This window comes from Chanodichthys erythropterus, chromosome 9 (assembly GCF_024489055.1).
Source record: "Chanodichthys erythropterus isolate Z2021 chromosome 9, ASM2448905v1, whole genome shotgun sequence".
Classification (NCBI taxonomy): domain Eukaryota; kingdom Metazoa; phylum Chordata; class Actinopteri; order Cypriniformes; family Xenocyprididae; genus Chanodichthys; species Chanodichthys erythropterus.
The window spans coordinates 32682763-32706588 of NC_090229.1; the positions used below are offsets into that span (position 1 = coordinate 32682763).

At 38.8% G+C, this 23826-nt stretch overlaps 1 protein-coding gene across 12 annotated transcripts in view; it reads right to left on the reverse strand.

The window, feature by feature from the left end:
- Window positions 1-23826, reverse strand: part of prdm16 (PR domain containing 16) — a 282629-nt gene that overhangs the window by 49734 nt on the left and 209069 nt on the right. Inside the window, exon 1 of one of the 12 annotated variants that reach the window (XM_067395363.1) lies at window positions 14801-15065. The exons of the other annotated variants lie outside the window; for them this stretch is intronic. Coding sequence (XP_067251464.1) covers window positions 14801-14845 — 45 coding nt within the window. The 5' untranslated portion in view covers window positions 14846-15065. Of the gene's footprint in view, window positions 1-14800; window positions 15066-23826 lie in introns of those variants that run through there. 12 annotated transcript variants of the gene reach the window in all.

Consider the following 23826-nt stretch of genomic DNA (forward strand, 5'->3'; position numbering starts at 1 on the left):
ATTCTGAGGAAAAAAGTCAGAATTGTGAGATGCAAACTCGCAATTGCAAGAAAAAAAGTCAGAATTGTGAGATAAAAAGTCGCAATTAACCTTTTTTATTTTTTTATTTAGTGGTGGAAACAAGCTTCCATACCCTCAGGATGCTGCGTTAGAAGATAACTCCCACTGTATCTAGACAAGTTTATTCGGTTGAGGAAAAGGACCTTAGAGAAGGTGTAGAGTAGAACTTGAAAACAGTGGAGCGACAGCCGTAGGACTCATTTTCCTGTCTTGACCCGTCCTCTTGATAGCACAACGGCTGGTATGTATTAAGGTTTGACAGCACTAGGCCCCCATTAGACAGCCAGACAGATTCCGCTTACAGAAAAACGGCCCATTATCAAAGACACTCAGATGGAAATACAACACTGATGGGAGGAGGAGTGGAGAGGCACAGGATGGGCCCCTGAATACTCATTTGGTCACAGTGGTCAAAGAGCCCAGCCACACAAACTTTCTCAAATACACTCAACTGCATGATTCACAGTATCGTTCATGACCATTTCAATGATAAATGAGTTATGCACTGAAGTTTAATACTTTGTAATAGTTATAATAACTTGCTATCTCTGGATCATCCACTAGCTTTCGATAAATGGCCAAGTAGGCAGTTTTACGCAAAGAAAGAAAGAAAGAAAAAAAAAACCTAGTGGTTTTGCAAAAAAAAAAGAGATACATTTCAGACTGCACCTCCATAATGAAACCCCCTGTATGTAATTTATGGGTCCTCGTTAAGGTCGGCTCAGGAATGGCACTATTGCATTATGCTTTCCTTCTTTACTGGCCGGCTTTGGAAGTCCGCGTTTTACAGCCAAGCTTTATGATATGTATTTAGGGCAATTAGGGTAGAGATATATTGACTCATTACGACAGAGCAGGTGCAGGGGGAGAGAGTGGCATGTATATAAATGCCCCACGAGGGGATTGGAGCCTGCTCCGACTGCATAGAGACGCCACGGAGCGTGTCCTCTTGCCTTAAGAAGTCCAGGGGGCCATCGCAGGATTTCATCTACGCCTCAACAGGGCCACATCGCCCTTGTTCTCATTTAATGCCCGGTCTGGGCACTGGATCTGTCATGCATTTGGTCATAAAGTCTAGTAGGATTGGGACATTAAGGGCTGAAAACCAGATCAATGCTTGTAAATTTCCTGTTAAATATACAAAGAGAAATATGTGCAATGTAGTGCACGTTAACAAGTATGTAAAAGCAAGTTCTAGTCTTGAAAAGTTCAGTTGGAATACAAGAATTCAATTTAAGTTTTAAGAAAAGAGCCTGATTGAGCACAAAAGTGCCACACTATAATATACATTTATACATAATAAATGTAAAAGAAATTAATAATTCATTTTAATATAATTGTAAAAAAAAAAACAGTAATATGTTTTATTGTTGTCATATGGCCTCAATGTTTGCATCCAGTTATTATTAGTTATTAATACATTTGGTTATTTTGCATTTTTATCAATTTTTGTGTAAAATATCTTAAAATATGGAAATCTGATTAAATTATTGAGTCAAGAAAGAACTTAAAAATTAAGCTGATATCATTTCCATTAGATTTTGAATTTTATTTTATTTTTATATTTCCTGTTTTCAGTTGAATTTTAGACTTGTTTGCAAATGTGGTATGCAATCCAGATATTCCATGCATATAGAAAATGTACATATTGTGCACATTTTATAGTAATAAGAGTACTATGGTAATATGCTATTCCAAACATAACCTGTGATTTTTTTTCCCCTCACTCTAAATTGACCTTTTTTTCATTTGCATGCCTCATCATAAGACCAGGCCCATTATAAAATGAGTACATATAGACTCTGATGGCAAAAGCACTAAACTAAATGACTCTTAACTGTGAGCACACACTGACTTTGAATAATGAGGCTAATCACGGCTGTGCCCCCCACATGGCAAGAAGGAAAATGTGCCACACATGGGGTAAAATGACACGGCTTCTCTAATTGTGGCCAAGGACTTCAACAGAGATCCGTGGCCGTTGACTTTGACCAGGGAACGACATCAGTCAGTGCTCATTGTGGCCTCTTCAACATTTTCATGACTGGATCTTGAAAAGAAATTCATATGCCAATTACGATAGCCAGAGCTTCACAGAGAGAATTTAACAGAATGTGAATATTGTACAAATTACTAGACCAACGTTCACTTTAAACATCAAGAGCAATTGAACAAGCTGAACTTACAGCAATCAAGAAAAGAGTCAATTGCGTTTTTCAACCTGAATTGATCAGAGCTTTCAGTGTCTTGGATTTCACTTATATGACTTTTGTTTGCCATGTTTCAGACACCTTAAACACCATTGTCTCTCCTTATTTAGTTTAGTTTTGTTCAGAAAGATCCTCCAAAAGATCTAGTCTAGTGGCACAGAAATTACACCTCTATGATCAACATGCTTTTAACTGGCCAACTAAAACCCAATGACTAAAATATTTCAATATTTCTTTAATATAAGCAAATAGGCTGAGGGTAAAGAGATGAGAGAAAGAGAATTTCATATGCGAACAAAAGCATAATTTCATTTTTAGATGCACCCAGCTAGAATTAGAGGTCACACTTTAGTTTAGGGTCAAATTCTCACTATTAACTAACTATTAACTATGACTTGTGTCTCAATAAACTCATAATTACCGCTTATTAACAGTTAGTAAGTTAGTTGTTAAGTTTAGGTATTGGGTAGGATTAAGGGATGTAGAATATGTTCATGCAGAATAAGGCATTAATATGTGCTTTATAAGTACTAATAAACAGCCAATATCCTAGTAATATGCATGCTAATAAGCAACTAGTTAATAATGAGAACTGAACCCTAAACTAAAGTGTTACCGAATTAGAATTCAAATTAAAACATTATTGAAAGCAGACATTCACTGAAAACATGAAATATTGACCCAAACTTTTAAAACAGCCCTTAAATTAAGCGTTACAAAACTTTTTGGTAATGGTCTTTTTGTTGCCCCAAGGTAGAAAACATGCAAGATTTCTAGCAAGATATCATATTTATCAAAGTCACTTAAATTTGTAGATGTTTCAGGTGTGGGACAGTTCTATTCCTAACTGCAGAGAAAAAAACCTAGGAAAATCTCCCTGGCAAGTGATGGTACAAAAGCTGTCACTGGGGCGGTACCATTTCAAAAGTTTCTATGTACCATTTAGGTACTAATATGTTCACTTTTGGTACCAATATGCACTCTTCAGGTACCTTCTAACAACACTAGCAAAGCTTTTGTACATTTTGTACATGCTTTTGTGTCAGTATGTGCTGTTTAAGCCTCTAAACTCTTCTTATGTTAATATTTCTTGGCCCTTTGTTGTAAAAACAAACAAAAAAAAAAAAACAGGGACATCATGTTTATGCATTTTTTTTTTTTTTTTTTTTTTATCTGAAGAACTGTTCCAGTTGCATCAAATACCTGTTATTGTCGGAAAGACCCAGCTAATGAAAAACGTTGCATTGTTGCCAGCCTTTCACAGTTTTCAAGCCTCACAAACAACAGTGCTAGTCCCGCACTTGTCTAGTATTAAAGTAATGTGAGATATTAAGAGATGCACATGCAGCAATAACATAATGACATCACGGAAGAATGAATTTCTCTGGACGTAAAACAAAGCCAATTCCCAGAAACCACACTAGAGGTTTTTTTTTAACTAAGCTTTTCCTCAAACATCAGTGAGGTAATGTTCTTCATCAGGTCTAACAGTGTTTGGAGACTTACTTTAAGATTTGGTGAACAGGTCTCTTGGGGTGCTATCAAAAGGAAAAAAAAAAACAACAACAACAAAAAACCCCCCCTGGATTTTCAAAAAGGAAACGTTATGAACACATACTGGGAGCACAAATGTTAAAAATAGAAAAATCACATGTTGCTTTATTTCTAGGAGAACATCTAAAACACTTTAATTTAATTTTTATGGAAAAAAAGAACAAGACAGACAGACAGAAAATATGAAAAGCCCAATAGCATTAACAGAAACAGTAAAAATACAGAAAAAACAATTACATTACACCTTTACCACACACACACACACACACACACAGCTAAATGCAAGCTCATATTTTAAACAAATACACCTAACCACCTCTGCTGGTTGGCATTAACAAACTGTCTTTCCCCTCCAAAACTAAGCTCGGTATGTGTGGTTTTCCCTTTCCTCTCTCTCTCTCTCTCCCTCTCTCCATTCTTCCCATATCAAGGGCCTGGTAGGATTAGCCTCAGAAATTACAAGCCAGCGTGGAAAGACCTCCTTATATCACGACGATGAATGTTAATTAATATCCAAAAACTAAAAATTAGACTTGGGTGGAAGGGGCTGGGGTAAAACTTAAAAATTATGTTATAGCTACAAAAAAAAAAAAAGAAAAAGCCATTTCATACAGGTAAATCTTGGAATATAGCTGTGCTACAATGAATATTTTGCATGCTTTCAAATATGACTGAAGGTTTAGATTGCTTCAGCCAATGCATTCCTGACTGTAATCATGCATTTTAAACAGTTTTATACAAATTAATTTTCAATAATTCAATGCATACATTTTGTTTGATTGTAACCAATGACCTACCTAATCTTAGCATTTTTTATTTTTTTTTTTATATAAATTGCTTGTTTTATAAAGTCTTAATCCATTAAAATGCACTTTATGAAATATAAAGTAGCATTTGTTTTAAATTTGGAGATGATGCAGTAGTACTACAATTTTTTTACCTGACAAGCACATTTTTTAACCATAATGATGGCATATAAGATGTTGCTCACTGTGGTTTGATTTATTTTCTTATCTTTGACAGACATATGACAAAAAGCGAGAGAGAGAGAGAGAGAGAGAGAGAGAGAGAGAGAGAGAGAGAGAGAGAGAGAGAGAGGGGGGTCCCAATTATTCCTTAACTGAAAACAGACAGAAAATCTCCAATTCCAAACAAAAATTTACAGACATACTATGTGGCATACCTGCTCAAGATCAGAATGAATCTATACAATCAACGGCTTGAATATTTCAAATCCAGTGCAATTTCTCAAACTCAGTTTGTAAATTTGCAGTGATATAGAGTAAACAGTTGAGTCAACGCTGGCAATCGCATCTGCCTGGGACGAAGAAGTGTTCAATTACACCTCACTTGGAGTTTCAATGAGATGGAGGATTTTTGAATGCACCTCATTGATGCTAATTAATTCAAGACGTTTACTTCAGTAATATGATTAGCCTGCAAGCTAACATGCATTAGCCAGCTTATTCTGTGCAGCACTAGCTGAGCAACAAAAGTTAAACTGAGCTATAGAAATTTGAATTAATGTCTTAGTATTTGGTATGTCCTACTTTTGCAAGTTCTCCAGCATGATTTGAGAATGTTCCCAAGTACAACTTGAGATTCAGTGGAAGCAAGAAAATCTGACTTATTGTACATGTAAAATTGCTGAAAAATTAATGTTTTTATTTTATTTTATGTCATAACTATTCATACTGCTAAAACTTTTTTCTTGTTTCCATGTGAAAAAGAAAAAAAGTATGTATCTGGAGGATACTATTCAAACCAACTGGGGTAATTTTCACATTTAGTTGAAAGGTTTAAGCCTACAAACCCTACTGTATCATGTAAATGTAAGAATAGCTTTTATATTGTTAGTAATATTTCAACATGATCACTTCTACATTACTCACTTACTTAGTTCTACATGATTAGTTCTACGCCACATGATTATCCTTGCATCATTTTTTAGAATAAATCATGTCAAAATTTAAGTATCAAATATGATGCACCAGGCTTTTTATGAATGTTTATTTGTAAATCTCTCTATTATCATTGCTCTCTTATTATCATCCCCCACCCCACAACCACATGCTTTGATCATACATTTCAGCATTTAAATATAATCTTACTTATACATATTATTGGGAGATGTAGAGTGAAAACTGATATTCAGTGATAACTGGTACCAAAATTTCATTTTATTTTTTGGTCACATAAATATCAGCAACTGTGCCAAAATGCATATTTTTGAATAAAATTGAATCTGAATTAAATTGAGTTTTCCCCCTCAAGTGTTCTCCTACTGTATATCATGTCATATGAGATACAGAAGCCCAATGTATCAAATATGATACTAAAAAAAACCCTAAAAACATATGCTAACTTTTTTTTAGATTTTAAAAACATTTAAATTTCAATAAACTGTTCCATTTTTCCTTTTAAAAAAAGTTTTCCAGGCTATTATTTCAGATGTCATGCTTTACAATGTGCCGACCAAACCGTAGACAAACATTTCTGACTGCAGCTCAGTGACCTCCAACAATACGAGACCAAATCGCAGGAACTCAAACAAGCGCATGAACACAACCCTCAGCTGCACCGCAGGCTGCAGTATAAACAAAAAGTACAGAATCACTGGACCTCTGTGCTTTCTCACCGTGCCATTGGGCCACCCGCCCTCTCCCGACATACAGGCCCTGCGGTGCAGCGCATAATTGTAAAGTGCTGCTTTATGAAGACTGGAGGAGACTTTAAACCATTGTTTAAAGTCGGACGTTTAATATTTCGTAGCTTGTTGGCGTGTTGTCAAGCCTCAGACAATAAAGCTATTGAGCTTGAGCTGTACCTCTGGCTTGATTCATTCTAAGCGCTGGTTTTAGCACCCTTACTGTTCTCGATTTCAGCACCAGAAGCTCCAAAATCTAGTTCTGACACAAACTCCTTTACCATGAAGTTTGATTTTGATCGTGATGAACTACACTTTTTAAAAGCATTATCAAGAATAGGTATTAAAATGTGCGTGGCCACATTTTTTTTTTTTTTTTTTTTGAGAGGTATCTTTATTACGTTATTGTGAATGCTTCATAATACATTAATAATACATTTATATAGGTTGTGTGACACAAAATTTCTGAAATGAAAGCACTGGTTTTAGCACCTTTTCTGTTCTTGATTTCGGCACCAGAAGCTCAAAAATCTAGTTCTAGGATTCTAATTCGTCTGACAGTTGCCGTACAATATATCACTGTAGGTTTACACTGAGGGAAAGCTCCTCTGCCCTGATCTTGAGAAATGTTTATGGCTACCGTTGGCCTTAACCTCCAGGCCCTCTGGCCTCAACCTTCACCCTTACAAAAGACTCGGCCCCCTCCGCCCCCCCAGCCCTATGATGGATTCTCAAAGAGACTTGGCCGCTAAGGGGGCCGATATATCTGACAGCCCTTTTAATTAAGCCACACGTCTAATAAAGGAGGTGAGCCATTTGCTCATTGTTTAACACAGTATGGAGAACACACCAGTCAAGCCCCAGGACGTGCATTAATTCACCTCTTGGATTGGGAATGAGGAGGGCTGGACGGGTGGGGGCGGCTTAATGTATGGACGCCACAGTAACGGGCCTGACAGTAATGGCCGATGCTTGTGCATTAGGATGATTGCGAGGGCCAGGCACTTTCAGACAAACCAATCCACCACGCGGAGATGCAACAGTCACATGATCGGGCTCTCAGCCCCATTAGAGACAGCGGGAGAGCTGGCTGGGTAATCAATGGGTGTGGGTGTGTAGGATGGAGGATGGGGGCAGAGGCTGGAGTTTGTGAAAAATTCAAGCAATATTAATCTCTTTCTGTCTTGAATCATATTCCTCTTGCCACATATTACAGTAAAGTGACACTTGATTTTCTCACAGGAACATTCAGAACGCCTGCTATTACATGGTAGCAGTGCCGTGTTATGCCATTTATAGGAAAAAAGTTTCTAAGAAAATTTCTATGAAACCTAGAAACGTACTGCATTATAGGATATTCTAAATGCATCTCGTTAATCGTGAAGTTTGGTGTTGAACGTGATGAATTACACTTTTTAAATGATCAAGAATAGGTAAGTATTATAATGTGTGTGGCTAAAATTCTTTGTGAGAAAAATCAAATGGTTATGATGTATCTTTATTACATTATTATGAATGCTTCATAATGCATTAAAATAGAAATCCATTGATAATGCTGTTGGTATTGTAAGTCAAAACGATCAAAACTAAATTACATGCACACAAAAAAAATCCTTTCAACTAGGCTATGTTAAAGGATTAGTTCACTTCAGAATTAAAATTTCCAGTCCACGACTTCACGCATTAAAGGGATAGTTCACCCAAAAATTCTGTCATCATTTACTCACCCTCAGGTTGTTCCAAACCAGTATAAATGTCATTGTTCTGTTGAAAATAATGGAAGATATTTTGAATAAAGTTTGTGACCAGGCTGCTTTGGGCTACCATTGACTCGATTAGTATTTTTTTTTTTTTTTTCTACTATGGCAGTCAATGGTGGCCCAAAGCGGCCTGGTTACAAATTTTCTTAAAAATATCTTCCTTTGAATTAAGCAGAATTTTCATTTTTGGGTGAACTATCCCTTTAAGTATACACATTGGAAAGGTCATGCATGAAGCAGGCAGAAGTACCGATAGAGTGTCTACAAAGGAAACATGCAAAGATTAAAGCAGAACTAAGTAACTTTTTTAACCTTCATAAATAGTTTTCTAAGTCCTTACGATGGTTAATTGATTTGTAGTGGTGTGTTTGAGGCGAGCACTAACCCCCTCGGCTACGTCGGCACGTCTACGCCAGAATACAGCACTTGCAAGTTGAGCTGCATCGACCCGACACAATCTCGCCTCATGTTCACGTTCACGCGAGAGCGACAAAATGCGGTAATTTTTACGGAAATTCGAAAACAATGTATATATTATGACTTTATAAGACAATTTCGAAAATTACCCACCTCCATCGAGTGTACTGTATTTGCAAGACTACTGCGCTGGTGAGCGTTGTAGTCGTTGTGCGCTTGGAGTATTTACGACAGTGTGATTCACTGAAGGAAACTGTAGGGGGAGCTTCGCAAATCTTACTGAGTTCCACTTTAAGTCAAAAATCCTTTACAAAAAAAAAAAAAAGGTAAAACTATGACGTTGGATGGTTTTAAAGTTAGAGGAGAAAATTAGATCGAGTTTTTCGCCCTACCCTACCTTCCGCCTACATCACGCGTTACCTGTCCAACGTGATTACATAATGCGCAAAGTCATGGACGTGAATCGCAGCGCTATTACAAAATGAGCATTTGTGGTTAAAACGTTTTTTTTTTTTTTTTTTTTTTGAAGATGACCGATCATTTGGTAGATAAGATTCTTATTCTTTGGCTGGGATCGTGTAGAGCCCTTTGAAGCAGGATTGAAATGCCAATTTGACCTTCAATCTGTTGGTATTATTGAAGTCCACTATATGGAGAAAAATCCTGAAATGTTTTCCTCAAAAACCTTAATTTTGACTGAAGAAAGAAAGAAATGAACATCTTGGATGACATGGGGGTGAGTAAATTATCAGGACATTTTAATTCTGAAATGAACTAATCCTTTAAGGTGGTTGTAGCTTGGCAAAGCACATTGCAGAAACAGCAAAACTTATTATTTTTAAAATATATTTCCTGATTGTAATTGATAAGGATCAACTGGAAGTCTGAAATGTTGTAGTAATTATGTCTGTGTAAGTGTATTCATGAGAGAAAAGGAAAGAAATGTCTTGTTTTTTGAACATTTGGAGAGATGAGACAGTTTAGTAATGCTCCTCCGAATAAGATAACACTTATGATAACGTGGCTGACAACAAATACAAAGTTAGTCATTAATTTCCTACGTACACAAACTCATAGTTATGGATGAATATCAAAATAACACTTTGAAACTGTTACTGATTTCAGTGGAATTTTTCTGTAAATGTCATCATATCTATTTGACATTGTGTTGTACATTTTGATGTATCTAAGATTTAATTAATGATTTGTCATGCAGATTCTCTATTAATCATTAGACTGGATCAGTGGCAAATTAATTAGTTTGTTTGAATTTTGAAGGTCACCTAACAAGCTATGCACCAAGAGTAACACAGCTTGACAGTTTCTTCCATAGCATTCAATGACCTGGGGAATGGTGACGTAAATCATGTGCATTTAGCTCGAGTTGAACTTGAGGAACAAAACCTACACCGTTTTTTGACATTCTTTTGGTATATGTCATTGAAACATGTTATTGATTGCATGAGTGTTACCAAGATGGTCGCAGAGGGGACAGACTTGCTTTAAAAAGGACTTTAAAAAGAACACAGTTAGAATAAATTACTGAGTTACTGAGATCCCCCATCCTGCCCGACCTTGAGAGAGTAACTAAACACCAGGGTGCTCTGGCACCTGCAGTTAACACTTAGTACGTCACTTTGCCATAAAGTATCTGCTAAATGATGAAGTAACTGAATGTTTTATATTATCATGCTATTTCACTATGAACCATAAAATAATCTTTGCTTTCCTCAGAGCGGTTTTCCGCTAAAGAGCTACTGATGAAAAAGCACTGTGTGTCGTTTTATTCCGTAATTAACTCAGCGGGGAGACACGAGTTAGCCTCTGGTCATTGAGTCATTAAAACCACCCGTCTCTGATGACTCAACTAACGAACGAGCTGTGCATTTAGCCGGTTAGATAACAATGGTGTAAACTAACAAACGATACTGTGTGTGAGATGCGAAATAAATTTAACAGCTCTGGCATCCTCCTGTTTCTATCTTCTGTCTAATCCAGATTTAACAGGGAAAAAGAGTCATTTATTACTGCTCCAGCTAGCCTTTCTACCTGGCACTAGGCTGCATGCTAATGATGTGGGCTTGTTTGTTTTTGTGTTGTTTTGTTCCCTGGCAGAGCTGAGAACTAGTGTGCGTGTGTATCCTTTGCTGACTGGACAGTTCCGTTGTTTTGTGCTATGAAAATAGTCTGAACCTCCAGAGAGAAATGTAATGAAACACCCGCAAGAGCTAATGTATCCACGCATGATCGGTACAGTGCAACCGATGCTATAAAACACACACAAACACAGAGGCAAAAATAGCTGTAACCTATCTAATTGATTGAATGATTGATTGATTGAAGAAATGAGTGCTGACTTACAGAATAAAAGAGAAAGAGGAGAGAGAGTGAGTGAGCAGGTTCAAGACATCCAGCAGGCCTGGCTAAGATCAGAGTTCACAGGTTATCACTCAAGCTCTCAGTTTGACCTCATTACATAATGTGGCGGCATTGGCTACTATCTCACTCTTACAGCTGTTAGCACTCCAGCTGAGCGTGCATGTGTGTGTGTGTGTGTGTGTGTGTGTGTGTGTGTGTGTGTGTGTGTGTGTGTGTGTGAGAGAGAGAATGTGAGCATACTTCACTGAATTCATAACAATAGTTAGTCCACTTTCAATAGGAATCAAGAGGGTTGGGTGTTATGACAGTATTTTTAGACAGTATATAATAATAATAATTCATTACATTTATATAGCGCTTTTCTGGGTACTCAAAGCGCTTTACATGGAAGGGGGAATCTCCTCAACCACCACCAATGTGCAGCATCCACCTGGATGAGGCTACGGCAGCCATATTGCGCCAGAGCGCCCACATGTTATGACAGTATTAGTTTATTTCGAGATTTTGCTTTACTGTGATACTGCACATCAGTCAGCAGGATTTGCTTTACATTATTTACAAGTGAGAGCTATCAAAAAATATGGAGTAATGCAAAATTAAAGAGTGGGAAATTGTCCCAAACAAGTAAAGATAAGGTAAAAAAAAAAAGTGTTTTTTAGGCACAACACAGATGTTTAATTGTTTACTGTCGCCAAGCAATGCATTAATACACAATTCAACTGATATACAACTGACACTTAGTCACAGGTGTGCCAGCGTCTGCTAATATAGAAAATAGAAGCTAATATTTTAGAAAATATGTACTAAATTAACTCTTGTTTTAGGTTCAAAATCTGGGTACAATTGAAGAGTTCATTAGCAAAAACCGATAAACGCCATTTAAAAAAAAAAAAGAACTGTGCTGAAGTGCTGTGCATTATTGAAGTGCTGTGCATTATTCTCCATATATAGCACGTTCTGTACCCTAAATCCATTTTGTCAGAAGAGCCAGTTTTGCCCACTTTCAGGCATCGCAAGTTCACGTTTTACAGCAGAAGCCGACAAGCGCCCTTGTTTGTGTACAGACAGAAACCGATAAGTCCGTTTTAGCGAATCAGCGCGCAGTATTCAGGTCAGGTGACAAGGCTTCTAGTCACTTCAAAAACACGCGCTAGCTGAGGGAAGTTTTATCAAAGCTCACAAAAAGTGATCGAGGATTTATGATTTCGACTCCTGTAAGTCCTTGTACACCATACACGACTTACATGCTGAAAAATTGGTTGTCCTTTTGCTTGTGTGTGTGTGTGTGTGTGCGCGCGCGCACATGCGTGTGTGGATGAGTGCGTGTGTGTGTGTGTGTGTGTGTGCGCGCGCGCGCGCGTGGGTGGGTGGGTGTGTGTGTGCGTTTGTGTGCACATGTGTGTTTGAGAGTGTTTTAAATGCAATTACTTGGGTTTTGTTTAACTATGAAACATGAAATTTGGAGTTATCTGCTTTCGCCAAAAAAACGATAGTGTGATAGAACACACTATGGAGAAAAAAAAAAAAAAAAAAAACTTTGCAGGCATGACACTAAATGAAAGAAAGTCATAAAAAATTAAGAAGGTACTCAAAAAAGTATTAACCCACAATCTACATTTTTTGTTTGTGTGTTTTTTTTTCTACTTTGCAGTGTTTGTGTGTCAATTTTATTCCCATCTATGTTTGTTCACTGGTGCGTATTTATGTGATAGGATAATTACATTCTCAAAGCAAGGGCATGATTATTGCCCTATGGGTTCACTTTTGTGAACCCACTGCCAACGTCGGGCTGACGCGTAGGTGCGAAGTAAACAATTCAAGCCACACAAACACACACACCAAACTATTCACTCCCACAGTGAGAACAATTCACCCGAGCAGCTAATTTGGACTAAACATACTTGTATGCAAATGAGAGACACAAAGCAAGCTGATTAATGAATCACACAAAACTCACTCACACACACTCACAAACACACAGGTGACACGGGTACAAAAACGCTATGCTAACAGCTCACACGGGGCTCATAACTAAACAAAACTAATTAAAAAAGCATAACAAGAGGATGAGTTATTACAATGTGTGTTTGTGTGAAGGGGGAAACTTGACCCCTGCCTATCATCTGTTGTGTGAGCTTGGTCCGCACAGGCACATTAGCTATTAGCCATTAGTGACATAAGGCCATTACAAAAGACATTGTGGTACAAATAAGCATCTAAATGCCAGCTCCCATTAAAGTATGATACCGTAAGCAAGAAACTTTTATGAACAATAACACTGAAACTCCATTGAAAAAAAAAAGCACTAAAGAAATCCACCAGGGGTGGTAAACAATAAAGCAAGCGTTTGTTCGAGTAGGACAGTGGTGGTACATTGATCCTCACAGCAGAGCAAGAGGAAAAGAGATCACCCCGCTAGGCTAAAACGCGTAGCTGTCTAGTGGCAGCACGCCAGAACCGTAGCCTAACAGCGACTTCTCTAATAGTGTCTGTTTCAGTGTCCCGCTATCATCTGACTATTCATCTCATGAGCCGTATATCCCCGCTGTTCTTTACAAAACGCACACGCGACCTTAGCGCGCTTGCACAAACAGATACATGCAGACAGCAAACACATCGCCGGCATCTGCTAACATTTACTTAATAATTTAACACCATGCTGCCGCCAATAACATTTTCATAAGAGAGAGGAAAGCCTGGTGAAGGACAGAGGCAGAGAAATAAAACAATTGTAGGATCGATGGTGCAAAAAATTGGTTTATTGAGTGTTCTATCTCACATTTCCCCGCAGACACGGACAAGAGAATGGAGCACACGCCGCCAAGAGAGACGGGGGGAAAAATAAATGAGATTATTGATGTTACACGTCAAAAATAATTGCTCAGATTTCTGCTCAGAGGAAAGAATAAGATGCTGATGGATTTGTTGATCCATGAAAAGGCTTCATTTCGCAGGTGGGCCGAGGAGTCGGAAACCTTTCAGTTTTTTTTTTTTTTTTCTTTTGACCCCAGGAGTGTTTTGCAGGTACATGTGGTTCCTCAGATGGCTAAAATCTTTACTTCATCAGATGGAATTCACTGTAAAGGATTGGAATGCATAGGGCCTAGGGACATAGTAATGACTTGATTAAATAGCAGCTGTATTGTGATGTTCTGTGTTTTATTTATTAAGTCAGTGTTCATAGTGTAACAGCGAGACATTGGTGTCAGTACACATTATGCCTTCTATTTATGCACATGAATGAACCTGATCCCCAACTTTAATCCAGCTAATTAGATCTAATTTAACAGTGTCAGTCAAGACAATTTCATCCATATAAATTTACTGAGATAATTCCATCAAAGTAAACAAACTGATGAACTGATAATCAGTGACGAATGAGCAAAGTATGCTAATTAAAAGTCAGTCAATCATATTAATAAGGGCATATCCAAGACATATCCAAAGAAAAAACAATCACTGAACGAATGAAAGGCCAGAAACATACTGTCTACCACTGATTTCATGATTTTGTATACTGTACAGAAATGTGATAGAACACAATTCACAAAGTATGTGAACCACTTGCAGAATCTGTGAAAATTTGAATAATTTTAACAAAATAAGGGAGATAATACAAAATGCATGTTATTTTTTATTTAGTACTGTCCTGAGTAAGATATTTTACATAAAAGATGTTTATAGTCGACAAGAAAAAAAAAAAGCTGAATTTATTCAAATGACCCCGTTCAAAAGTATGTGAACCATTAGTTCTTAATACTGTGTGTGGTTACCTGGATGATCCACGACTGTTTTTTTGTTTTGTGATGGTTGTTCATGAGTCCCTTGTTTGTTCTGAGCAGTTAAACTGAGCTCTGTTCTTCAGAAAAATCCTCCAGGTCCTACAGATTCTTCAGTTTTCCAGCATCTTTTGCATATTTGAACCCTTTCCAGCAGTGACTGTATGATTTTGAGATCCATTTTTTCACACTGCGGACAATTGAGGGACTCAAACACAACTGTTAAAAAAGGTTCAAACATTCACTGATGCTCCAGAAGGAAAACACGATGCATTAAGAGCCGGGGGGTGAAAACTTTTGAATTCAAATATCAAGGTAAATTATACTTAATTTTTCTTCCAGGAAAAATGCAGTTATCTTCTGTTGTTTCTGAAGGGCAGTACTAAATGAAAAAAAGAAGTAAAAATTAAGAAAAATTAGGACATCTTCATACTGTTCAAAAGTGTTCACCCCCCGGCTCTTAATGCATCTTGTTTCCATCTGGAGCATCAGTGAATGTTTGTACCTTTTTTAATAGTTGTGTTTGAGTCCCTCAATTGTCCTCAGTGTGAAAAAACGGATCTCAAAATGATACAGTCACTGCTGGAAAGGGTTCAAATATGCAAAAGATGCTGGAAAACTGAAGAATCTGCAGGATCTGGAGGACTTTTTCTGAAGAGCTCAGTTTAACTGCTCAGGACAAACAAGAGACTCATGAACAACCATCTCAAAACAAGAAAACAGTCATAGATCATCCAGGTTACCAGACACAGTATTAAGAACCAATGGTTCACATACTTTTGAACGGGGTCATTTTAATAAATTCAGCTTTTTTTTTCTTCTTGTCGACTATATATATATAAACATCTTTTATGTAAAATATCTTATTTAGGACAGTACTAAATAAAAAATAACATGCATTTTGCACGATCTCTCTTATTTTGTTAAAATTATTCATATTTTCAGATTGTTCAAATGGTTTATTTACTTTTTCTTGCAACTGTATGCTACAATGAGTGTTATTGCAAACTGTCTTCTGTTGTCATTTTTTTTTTCACATTCAAGTGAACTACTGTCATGGCTGAGAAATAATCTTAATCAAGTAACTTAAAGTTAGTTAAACTGTCATTAGCATGATTGAGTTGGAGCCATGGTTCACATGAGTGTAACTTTAAAAAAAAAAAAAAAAAAACTAACCTTAACACTGGGATTAAAAGAAGGGAAGAGGAAGAAAACAATGTAGGCTTTTCAAAGGACATTTTGATGTTGAGTGTCTTTAAACTGTCGGCTCAGACTCTCTGATCGTGGTGGGCTGCCGTAGCGTAGGGTAGTTGGACTACGCCCCACTTCTAAGCGTAGAGTATATCTGTGGGTCCCTGCCAGCGCTGATGTACAATAGGCAGTGTCGGGCGATTGAAATTCACTCCGGCTTGTCCCCGCTCTGTCCTGAAAGCGATCTGGGCTGAGGGGGAAGATAGGCGCTGACCCACTGGCCTCAGCGCCTCCTCTGAGCTGGCCATTTGAGCGCCCGTCTGAATGAAAGCGGGCCTACGTCACACACGGCACACACACACGTGCAGCGGCCTCATCAGATAGCGTTTCTACAAGCTAAATGGCTCCAATGCTTGGCCACTGTGTGTGGCATCAATGGACACTTTTCATTTTGCCGCCTTCAAATGGAACGTCGGCAAGTGTCTCTTTTCCACATAGATTTTTTTTTCTAACCCTGGCATTGATACAGTAGCTGATGAGATAAGAGCTCTTAGCCATTGAACTGGGAGTAAAGCAGACTGCATAACAATAATATTAATTGGGCTTTTTTTTTAAATGATTCAGCTAGAATCAGACCAAATGTATGTTTGAAGAATTATTAAGCATCATGCAAGACAACCACAAATCTGTTAGACTTCAACAATGGAAAGCACAATCACAAAAAGCTGGAAGAAAACTTGTAAAGTGGTAAGTGGAATTTGTAAGAAACACCTGAGAACAAACATTCATGTAATAGGAGACAAAACAAAGACAGCAGTGATAATTAACTAAATTCACAGCATGTAACATGCGTGCATGTCTCCCCATTTAGCTCTACAGCACAAATAGTCTTTGCAGCCGCCTTTGGAGCGGTGAGTAAGTGTGTGTGGCGAGGAGATAACTTTACGAGCCTCATCTCGATGGCCAAATGTTTCCAGGCCTCGTGTTCTGCTCCCGGGGGCACTTCCTAGCCCTCTCGGCTTACCCGTGAAGGGGGCATGGCGTAATCAGATCGCAGTGGTCGACCATTGTCTCCCGTTGTGAATCTCATCTTTTCAAGCTGACCGTTTTACTATGGAATCTGTAAAATAATTCGGCCAGACCCACCTCTCGGCTGTGGGGTCAGTAAATAGCTGTCATCAAAGTGTCTCTGTGCGGTAATGTTGCACAGATGGGGATGAACTTGTTCAGTATTTTGAGAGGAGGTGGGATGTTTGCTCTTTCAATCTCTAATCTCCCATGTCTTAGGCCATAAATTATTATTATAATGTAGAAAAATCATAAAAAAAAATTGGATTATTATATCATTTATTAAGAAGAGACTGTGATTTTAGGGAAACTGACTGAATTTAGTTCAACTGAGTTATTGAGTATGTAAGTAAATATTTGTGCCCAGATACTGACTGCTTTCTTTGCAAAAAGTTGGTGCTTCTAAGTTTTTGTCCAGTAGGGGTGCTAGGCTGCCTGTCTTCAAGAAGACTCTATGGCCATATCTGGACATAACAGCCGCAAACAGGCCCAATGCATTGATCGGTTTCACCTTGAGAGTCAAGATCAATGCTATTGATGGCCACCTGGAGTTTTTCTCAAGTTCATTTGTCATAATCACTCAATATGTCAGCATAGTAGAACACTATGTTCACATGAAACTCGTTCACAGATGGAGAAGCTCCACATCAAAACCAGAGCCTCTATAACCTCTCTCACTCTGTGCCGCCTTTCCCCTCTCTATTTCTCTCTCAGTCTCTCTTGCACGGCCGTTATTGACATTTTACCTCTAACCTTCTCTTTTACACTAACTTTAATGCGGAGTCTGTTATCAGATGTGCTGGAGGTGTGGAGTTTCAGCTGCCCTCCTCCTCCTTTTCTCTACGTTATTCATCCCTTCTTCCTGTGCTCTGAAAGTCAAGCTTCCCTTTACAAAACCCCATGGCCTTATCTTCCTGACCCTCCTCCCTCTCTCTCTCAAGTCCTTCTCTCCAATCCCCCCTGGCAGTCAGTAGACCGGTGCCCCCTCTCCCGGGACGAGCCATGGGCACAGGGGCACAGCACTCCGCTGCTTCTGAGGAGCAGGATCACTGATCAAACTGCGGGGCCAGTCCCCCAAGGGACGCAGTATTTACTGCGGCACTGTTCCGACATGGCTGATAACACGGAGGGTGAAGCGCCGCCGCATGCGCTGTTACGTACTGTATAGATCTGCCACTCTTCCAGTCTTTTCCTACAATTTATGCAGATAAAGAACTTTCTTTAAACATGACCAAAGAGTTAGAATTGGCAAAAAGCCAATTCTCATTAGAACTGTGAGAATTCAACTTAAGAAGCATGCAGACACTGGTAACAACTGCGGGAACAGTATAAATCTCTATAGTGAACATGAGTGGTCCCACAAACTCATATCAATAGTGCAATATAACACCTTGAGTTCATTATGAAGTGAGACAAGTTAACTAGCTCCTAGAGGAAGTTTAGAGACACTGGGAGAAGAAGAAATTGGTAAATACTCAAACTGGATTTATCCATGAGTACCACAGCTAGAAAACAAGATATAACTAAGTCTAGCTTTATCAAGAATTATGCGTGGTACGGAATTCAGTCCATAGTTCCACAGAACACTCAACAGTGTAGTTGCATACTGTTGTACAGAATGCGCATACCAGAACATTATAACTCTTATAAGTATTTTTTGGAGTTTTGATGGGTATGAGGTTCTGGAATGGGACATAGGACAGAGCCACAAGCTGGGTGGGTGGTCAGATATCAGTCGTCCTGGCTGGCTCAGAATTCAATCTCGTTCTGTCTGCAGGACTCTTACATCGTCACTCCAGTGATAGGGATCACGGGCAGGGAAAGTAGTGGGGAAACACAGAGCTTTTAAAGAGGCCCCAAGCTCCTCTCTCTGGCCTCTCAGTCAAAGTCAAGAGGTGCCTCCCTGACTCTATAATGCAAGTTTCATTTCACTTCAATTAATTGTAGTGAATACTTCAATATGAGTAAATCATAAATCATGATAGATTAACTTTTTTGCCTATCCCCTAGCCTTGAACACATCACACCTTCATTCAAGGAATTGGTCAATAAATAGGCTGGACTAGAGTTTGTGCATGAAAGAGAATCAGTGTGTGAGAAAGATGAAATGACCAGAGAGATAACTATACTGAGGTCACGTTTAATAAAGACATAAAAGGGCTGTCTTCTCGACTTTTTGAGGAGAGGATGTAGGCTGGAATGCATCCACCGGAGTGGGATTGCCTTTCCTTTTCCTTTTTTTTTTTCCTGCGTGGCCTTTTGTCCGGGGGGTCTGCAGGTGCTCAAGAGGGCACAATATCCCCATATTCATATCCTGAATCTATTCTGATGCCAAAGCCCTGTCCCAGTGGACAACACCTGCTCCTTCGGCCGTCTCAGCCTCACACAATGCCTGTTGTTCTGGCCGGTACATTCTCATCCATCCCCACATAGCCAATCAGTGTCTGAGACTGAGAAACAGCCTGGGACTAGAATCCTTTCAAACACACCCCCCATCCAACTGGAGAGAGCATCCTGTATCTTGGTTCCCATCCATGCAAACTTCCAGTGATATTAAACTCGATGGCAATTCAGCTTGGACATATTTCATTGAACACTCTAGAGTTCTTTATAGGTGTCTATGGGTTTTACTATTTATCAAATTCATTTTTATTTGACCCTCGATCTAAACATTTCCTGCAAGTGTGACGCTAAACTAGGTGGAAAAAAAAAAAAAACTTTCACTGACATCCTTGAAGTTATCCGGAGCTCTCCGATTGTAATCACAGGTTAAAGCGGGAGGGAAAGAGTGTCCGCCACCCATCTACTTGGCCGACAGTAATTGTGGTGATTTCATATGCTAACGCAGAGCACTCCATCTTTGTGCTTCTCCATGGTGACGAGAGGTGTCAGATCAGGCGTGAGGTGGCTGGAGACGCCATTACCTATAAATAAGGTACAATTTGGTTGTCACAAGGTTGCCTATAATCTCGCCCCAGATCTGCAGCTCGGGCTGCCTGGCTAAGCTGCAGGGGCCACAGGCCAGGCCTCCGGTGAGAGAGAGGTTAGAATAGCTGGGGTGGGGGGTTGAGAGCTAATTGAAAGCTGATTCCTGTCAGGAGCTCCTTTCTATGGGAGACAGAGGGGACATTGTGTCCCTCTGAGCTTGAGTGTGGCCTCAACTGCTGCCAGAAACCCACCTTTTTATCCATGAGACAAAACAGAGACCCCCTCCTTCCCTCTTCTCTCTCTCTGTTGGACCTCTCTGCTGGCCGATGAAAGGGGATATATTAGGAGGGTAATTCTGAGAGGGAGATAACTGCAGGACAGGATGAAAAATGCTGTCTATCTGCAGGATGAAGGACTCAGACCATGTCAAAACTACAACTTTAGGGCTCAACAGGCCTTGGCGAGCTTGCCGAGGCTAGCCAGCATCTAATTGAGTTCTTTGGCCTCTCCTCTTACTGGGCAGGCGACAGTACAGCACAGGATCCTGTTTAAATATAATGTTGGAAACATGTAGGCCTTTTTGGAATGTTTAACATTAACTTAAAGGGAAATGTATTGCTCAGAGGTTGCACTTAAATGGCAACTTAATTGAGTTCTCAGTTAAGTCTCATTAAGTATCAACTTCTAAGCAGCAGAAGACTCAAGCAAAAGGTCTCCATTTGCTCTCATTTTTATCTCCTGGATAGCTACACTCAACATAAAGCCATTTATATAATGTACATTATGTGATGTTGAGAATAGGGCCTGAATCATAACAGTCTCATGGAGGTGTACTCCTGCAGATGGCTTATCTGCAGTGTTTGGGGAGACAGGCTAATTTCTTGCAGCTGCAGTAAAGGGAGGGAGAAACGACTGATTTACTCTCTTCTTAAACACCAAGGACAGCTTCCGTCTCCACGAGCTGTCAGGGGGGCTTGTTGGAAGGTTTCCTGTTGCTGGATACCGCTCATTGTGATCTCTTTTTATGACACACACTTATTATATCTCTGTTTTGGCATTCTAAATAAAGATAAAAACAAAATAAATGATGCTTATTTACAGACACCTTTTGGGATGTTTTATTTTATTGATTTATTTATTTATTTGACTAAGACATTATTTGACCCATTGATGACATTTTTCACAAATTGGATTAAGTAAATTTGACTTATTTCCAGAGATTTGTCTCTTACAAGTACAACGAAACACGCACACACAGCTACACACACACATTAGTCATTCTCAGTGGGAAGGGAGACACTCACAGAGATGTCTAGGTTAATCTGTAGAATAACATTTGAACAATGGGTCATTTTAGCTAAGTGCACTAGAGCACTGAACAGTTTTTTTTTTTGTTCTTCACTGGGACATTGGTGCACTAACACAGATGGGGAGAGTGTACGCTTAACATATGCTGTTAGTGTTAAAAAGTGTGTATGCATTGAAAAGAAAATTGTATTTAAGACACATATGCACACACCCATATGTGTGTGTGTGTGTAACACAGGGGTCAGAGCACAGTGGACAGCCAGACTGTAGTGCTGGCGTCACTGCCACTGAAGCCAATCACTGGCAAATCCCCAGCCAATTTACAACAGTGGAGGACACGGGGCCTTACCCCATAAAAATATTCACTCATAGCTGCTTAAATCTGATACTGCAGTGACCACGTAGAGGCTTGCTTGTAAAGCTCTGCTGTACCAAAGGGGAAAAAAAGCACCATAACTTCATTAGCTGATGCGGCGTATTTTACATGAGCATGATTTATGAATGGTGGCATGTCAGTTTTGTAGTGTGTGACGGCACGTATTGAGAATATGGGAGGAGTACAGAACAGAGATCTAGTTTATGATAATGAAACGCTCAAGATTTGTGAGAAATATCATTTAGCAACAGACATAAAAGTCAAACTTTAAATGTTTCGCATCATTGAATAATTAATGAATAATAGTTCCTCTGATGCAGTTAATTTATATATACTTTATATACTTATATATATATATATATATATATATATATATATATATATATATATATATTATTATTTTTTTTATTTTTTTTTTTTAGTGGTCCAATATGTTGTAACATGTCCTGGTTTGTGCAAGGGTCATAAAGGCCTCATATGTGTACAAGTGCTCCCAAGTTTCATCTTTAAGGTTGAACAGAAAACCATGAGTGTAGATGTAGTGCGTGAGAACGAGGGGAGAGCAGCCTCTACTCCCTCTGCGTCGGACCTCTGTGGCATATATTTGGACAACCGAATAAAATCAGGTAGAAAAACAAACCTTGTTGGCTCTGATAATGTGTTGGCTTACAGTTGAGTAAAGCACCACAGTGAGGTCACCACACATGTGTTTCTGTCTCACTTACTACCACCACATTCCTGAAACACTTTCAAACCAATACCATACTCAGTAAATATGAACAATGATTTACTTATCAATATCAGTACTTCAAGTTATTTTATTTTATGTTTGGTACAGGTTATAAGCTTCAACTATATGCACTTCTTCCACTGAACATGTAAACGTACACAGGCAGTGATTACAGTATCGAGATTCTGCAATTTTGACTCATGCTGAGCTACTGATATTCACTGAATTTCACAATGCAAAATGCACGAGCAGTAGAGCTAACACCATAACGCACCCACACACCACCACAATACAGTATGTAGTCTCCAAAAACAAAGGGAGAAGTAGTAAGTGGAGAGATTATGAGGGGGGAAAAATACTGCAGTATAATTTAAAATAATCAGCCGCTGCATGAAGCAGCAATTACACAGTGTCCAGTAGCTGTTGACTGTGGGGAGTGAAGGTTAAATTTAATAATTATAATTTTAAATGTCCAAAAGTTTAGTGGCCTCCATGTTCTCTCAACTGGTGGATTTAATAAGCTCTTTCTGGTCTAAATAAATGATAACGCATCATAAACGCATAGAAGTATCACAGAAATGTGTGATGACAATTACAATGTAAATGTCTATTAAACAAGAAGTGAAAACAACATTTTGCTATCATTATTATTTTACATCCTTTTTGAAGTTTGAAAGCTGCAGTATTAAATACAATTAACCCATTTTAGCCCACCGGCAACTATAGTTGCCGCACATTCAAACACGTTTTTTAAGAAAAAAAAACAAAAATATGGGAAAAATAAATGCAGAACATGTTCACATAGGACACTATTAACAGGACTATATGCATGAAACCATTCAGAAAAATTTGGGCACAAATGGGTTAATGAAAAAAAGTAACTATACTTAACTGTTATAAAATCATATTCGTTGGTAACAATGTACATAAATGATGATAACATTTTTATTTTGTACTAAACTGTTTCTTTAAGATGCGTAAGGAGATACACACACACACACATAGAGACAGAGAAAGTGAGAAATCCCCTTCTCTGAGACAGAGCGAGGTCTTTATCTGTGTGGTCCAGCTCGCCTTTCTGCAAGTCCTCTGCCGCTCAATACCGCCTCTTGTTCTCTGTCCGGTGGATAAAAGCGTGCATGAAGTCCGATATGCTCCCATGAGATGTCATTTAAAGCCATTGTCGGACACACAGTGTCATTTCAGCGTGTAACCTCCATCTTTCTATGATTCCCTCCATCATGGCCCTTCTCGGTTGCATCTCGTTGCTTGTATCCTCCTAGACTTACAGCACGTCTACCTTTTAAGTGCCCACTGGCCAACTTTATTATAAGAAGAACTTTGCAACAGCAGATCTGTGATACCATCATTACATTCAGGAGCAGGTTCTGAATAGTTTGTGCTAGTTCTAGAACTGAT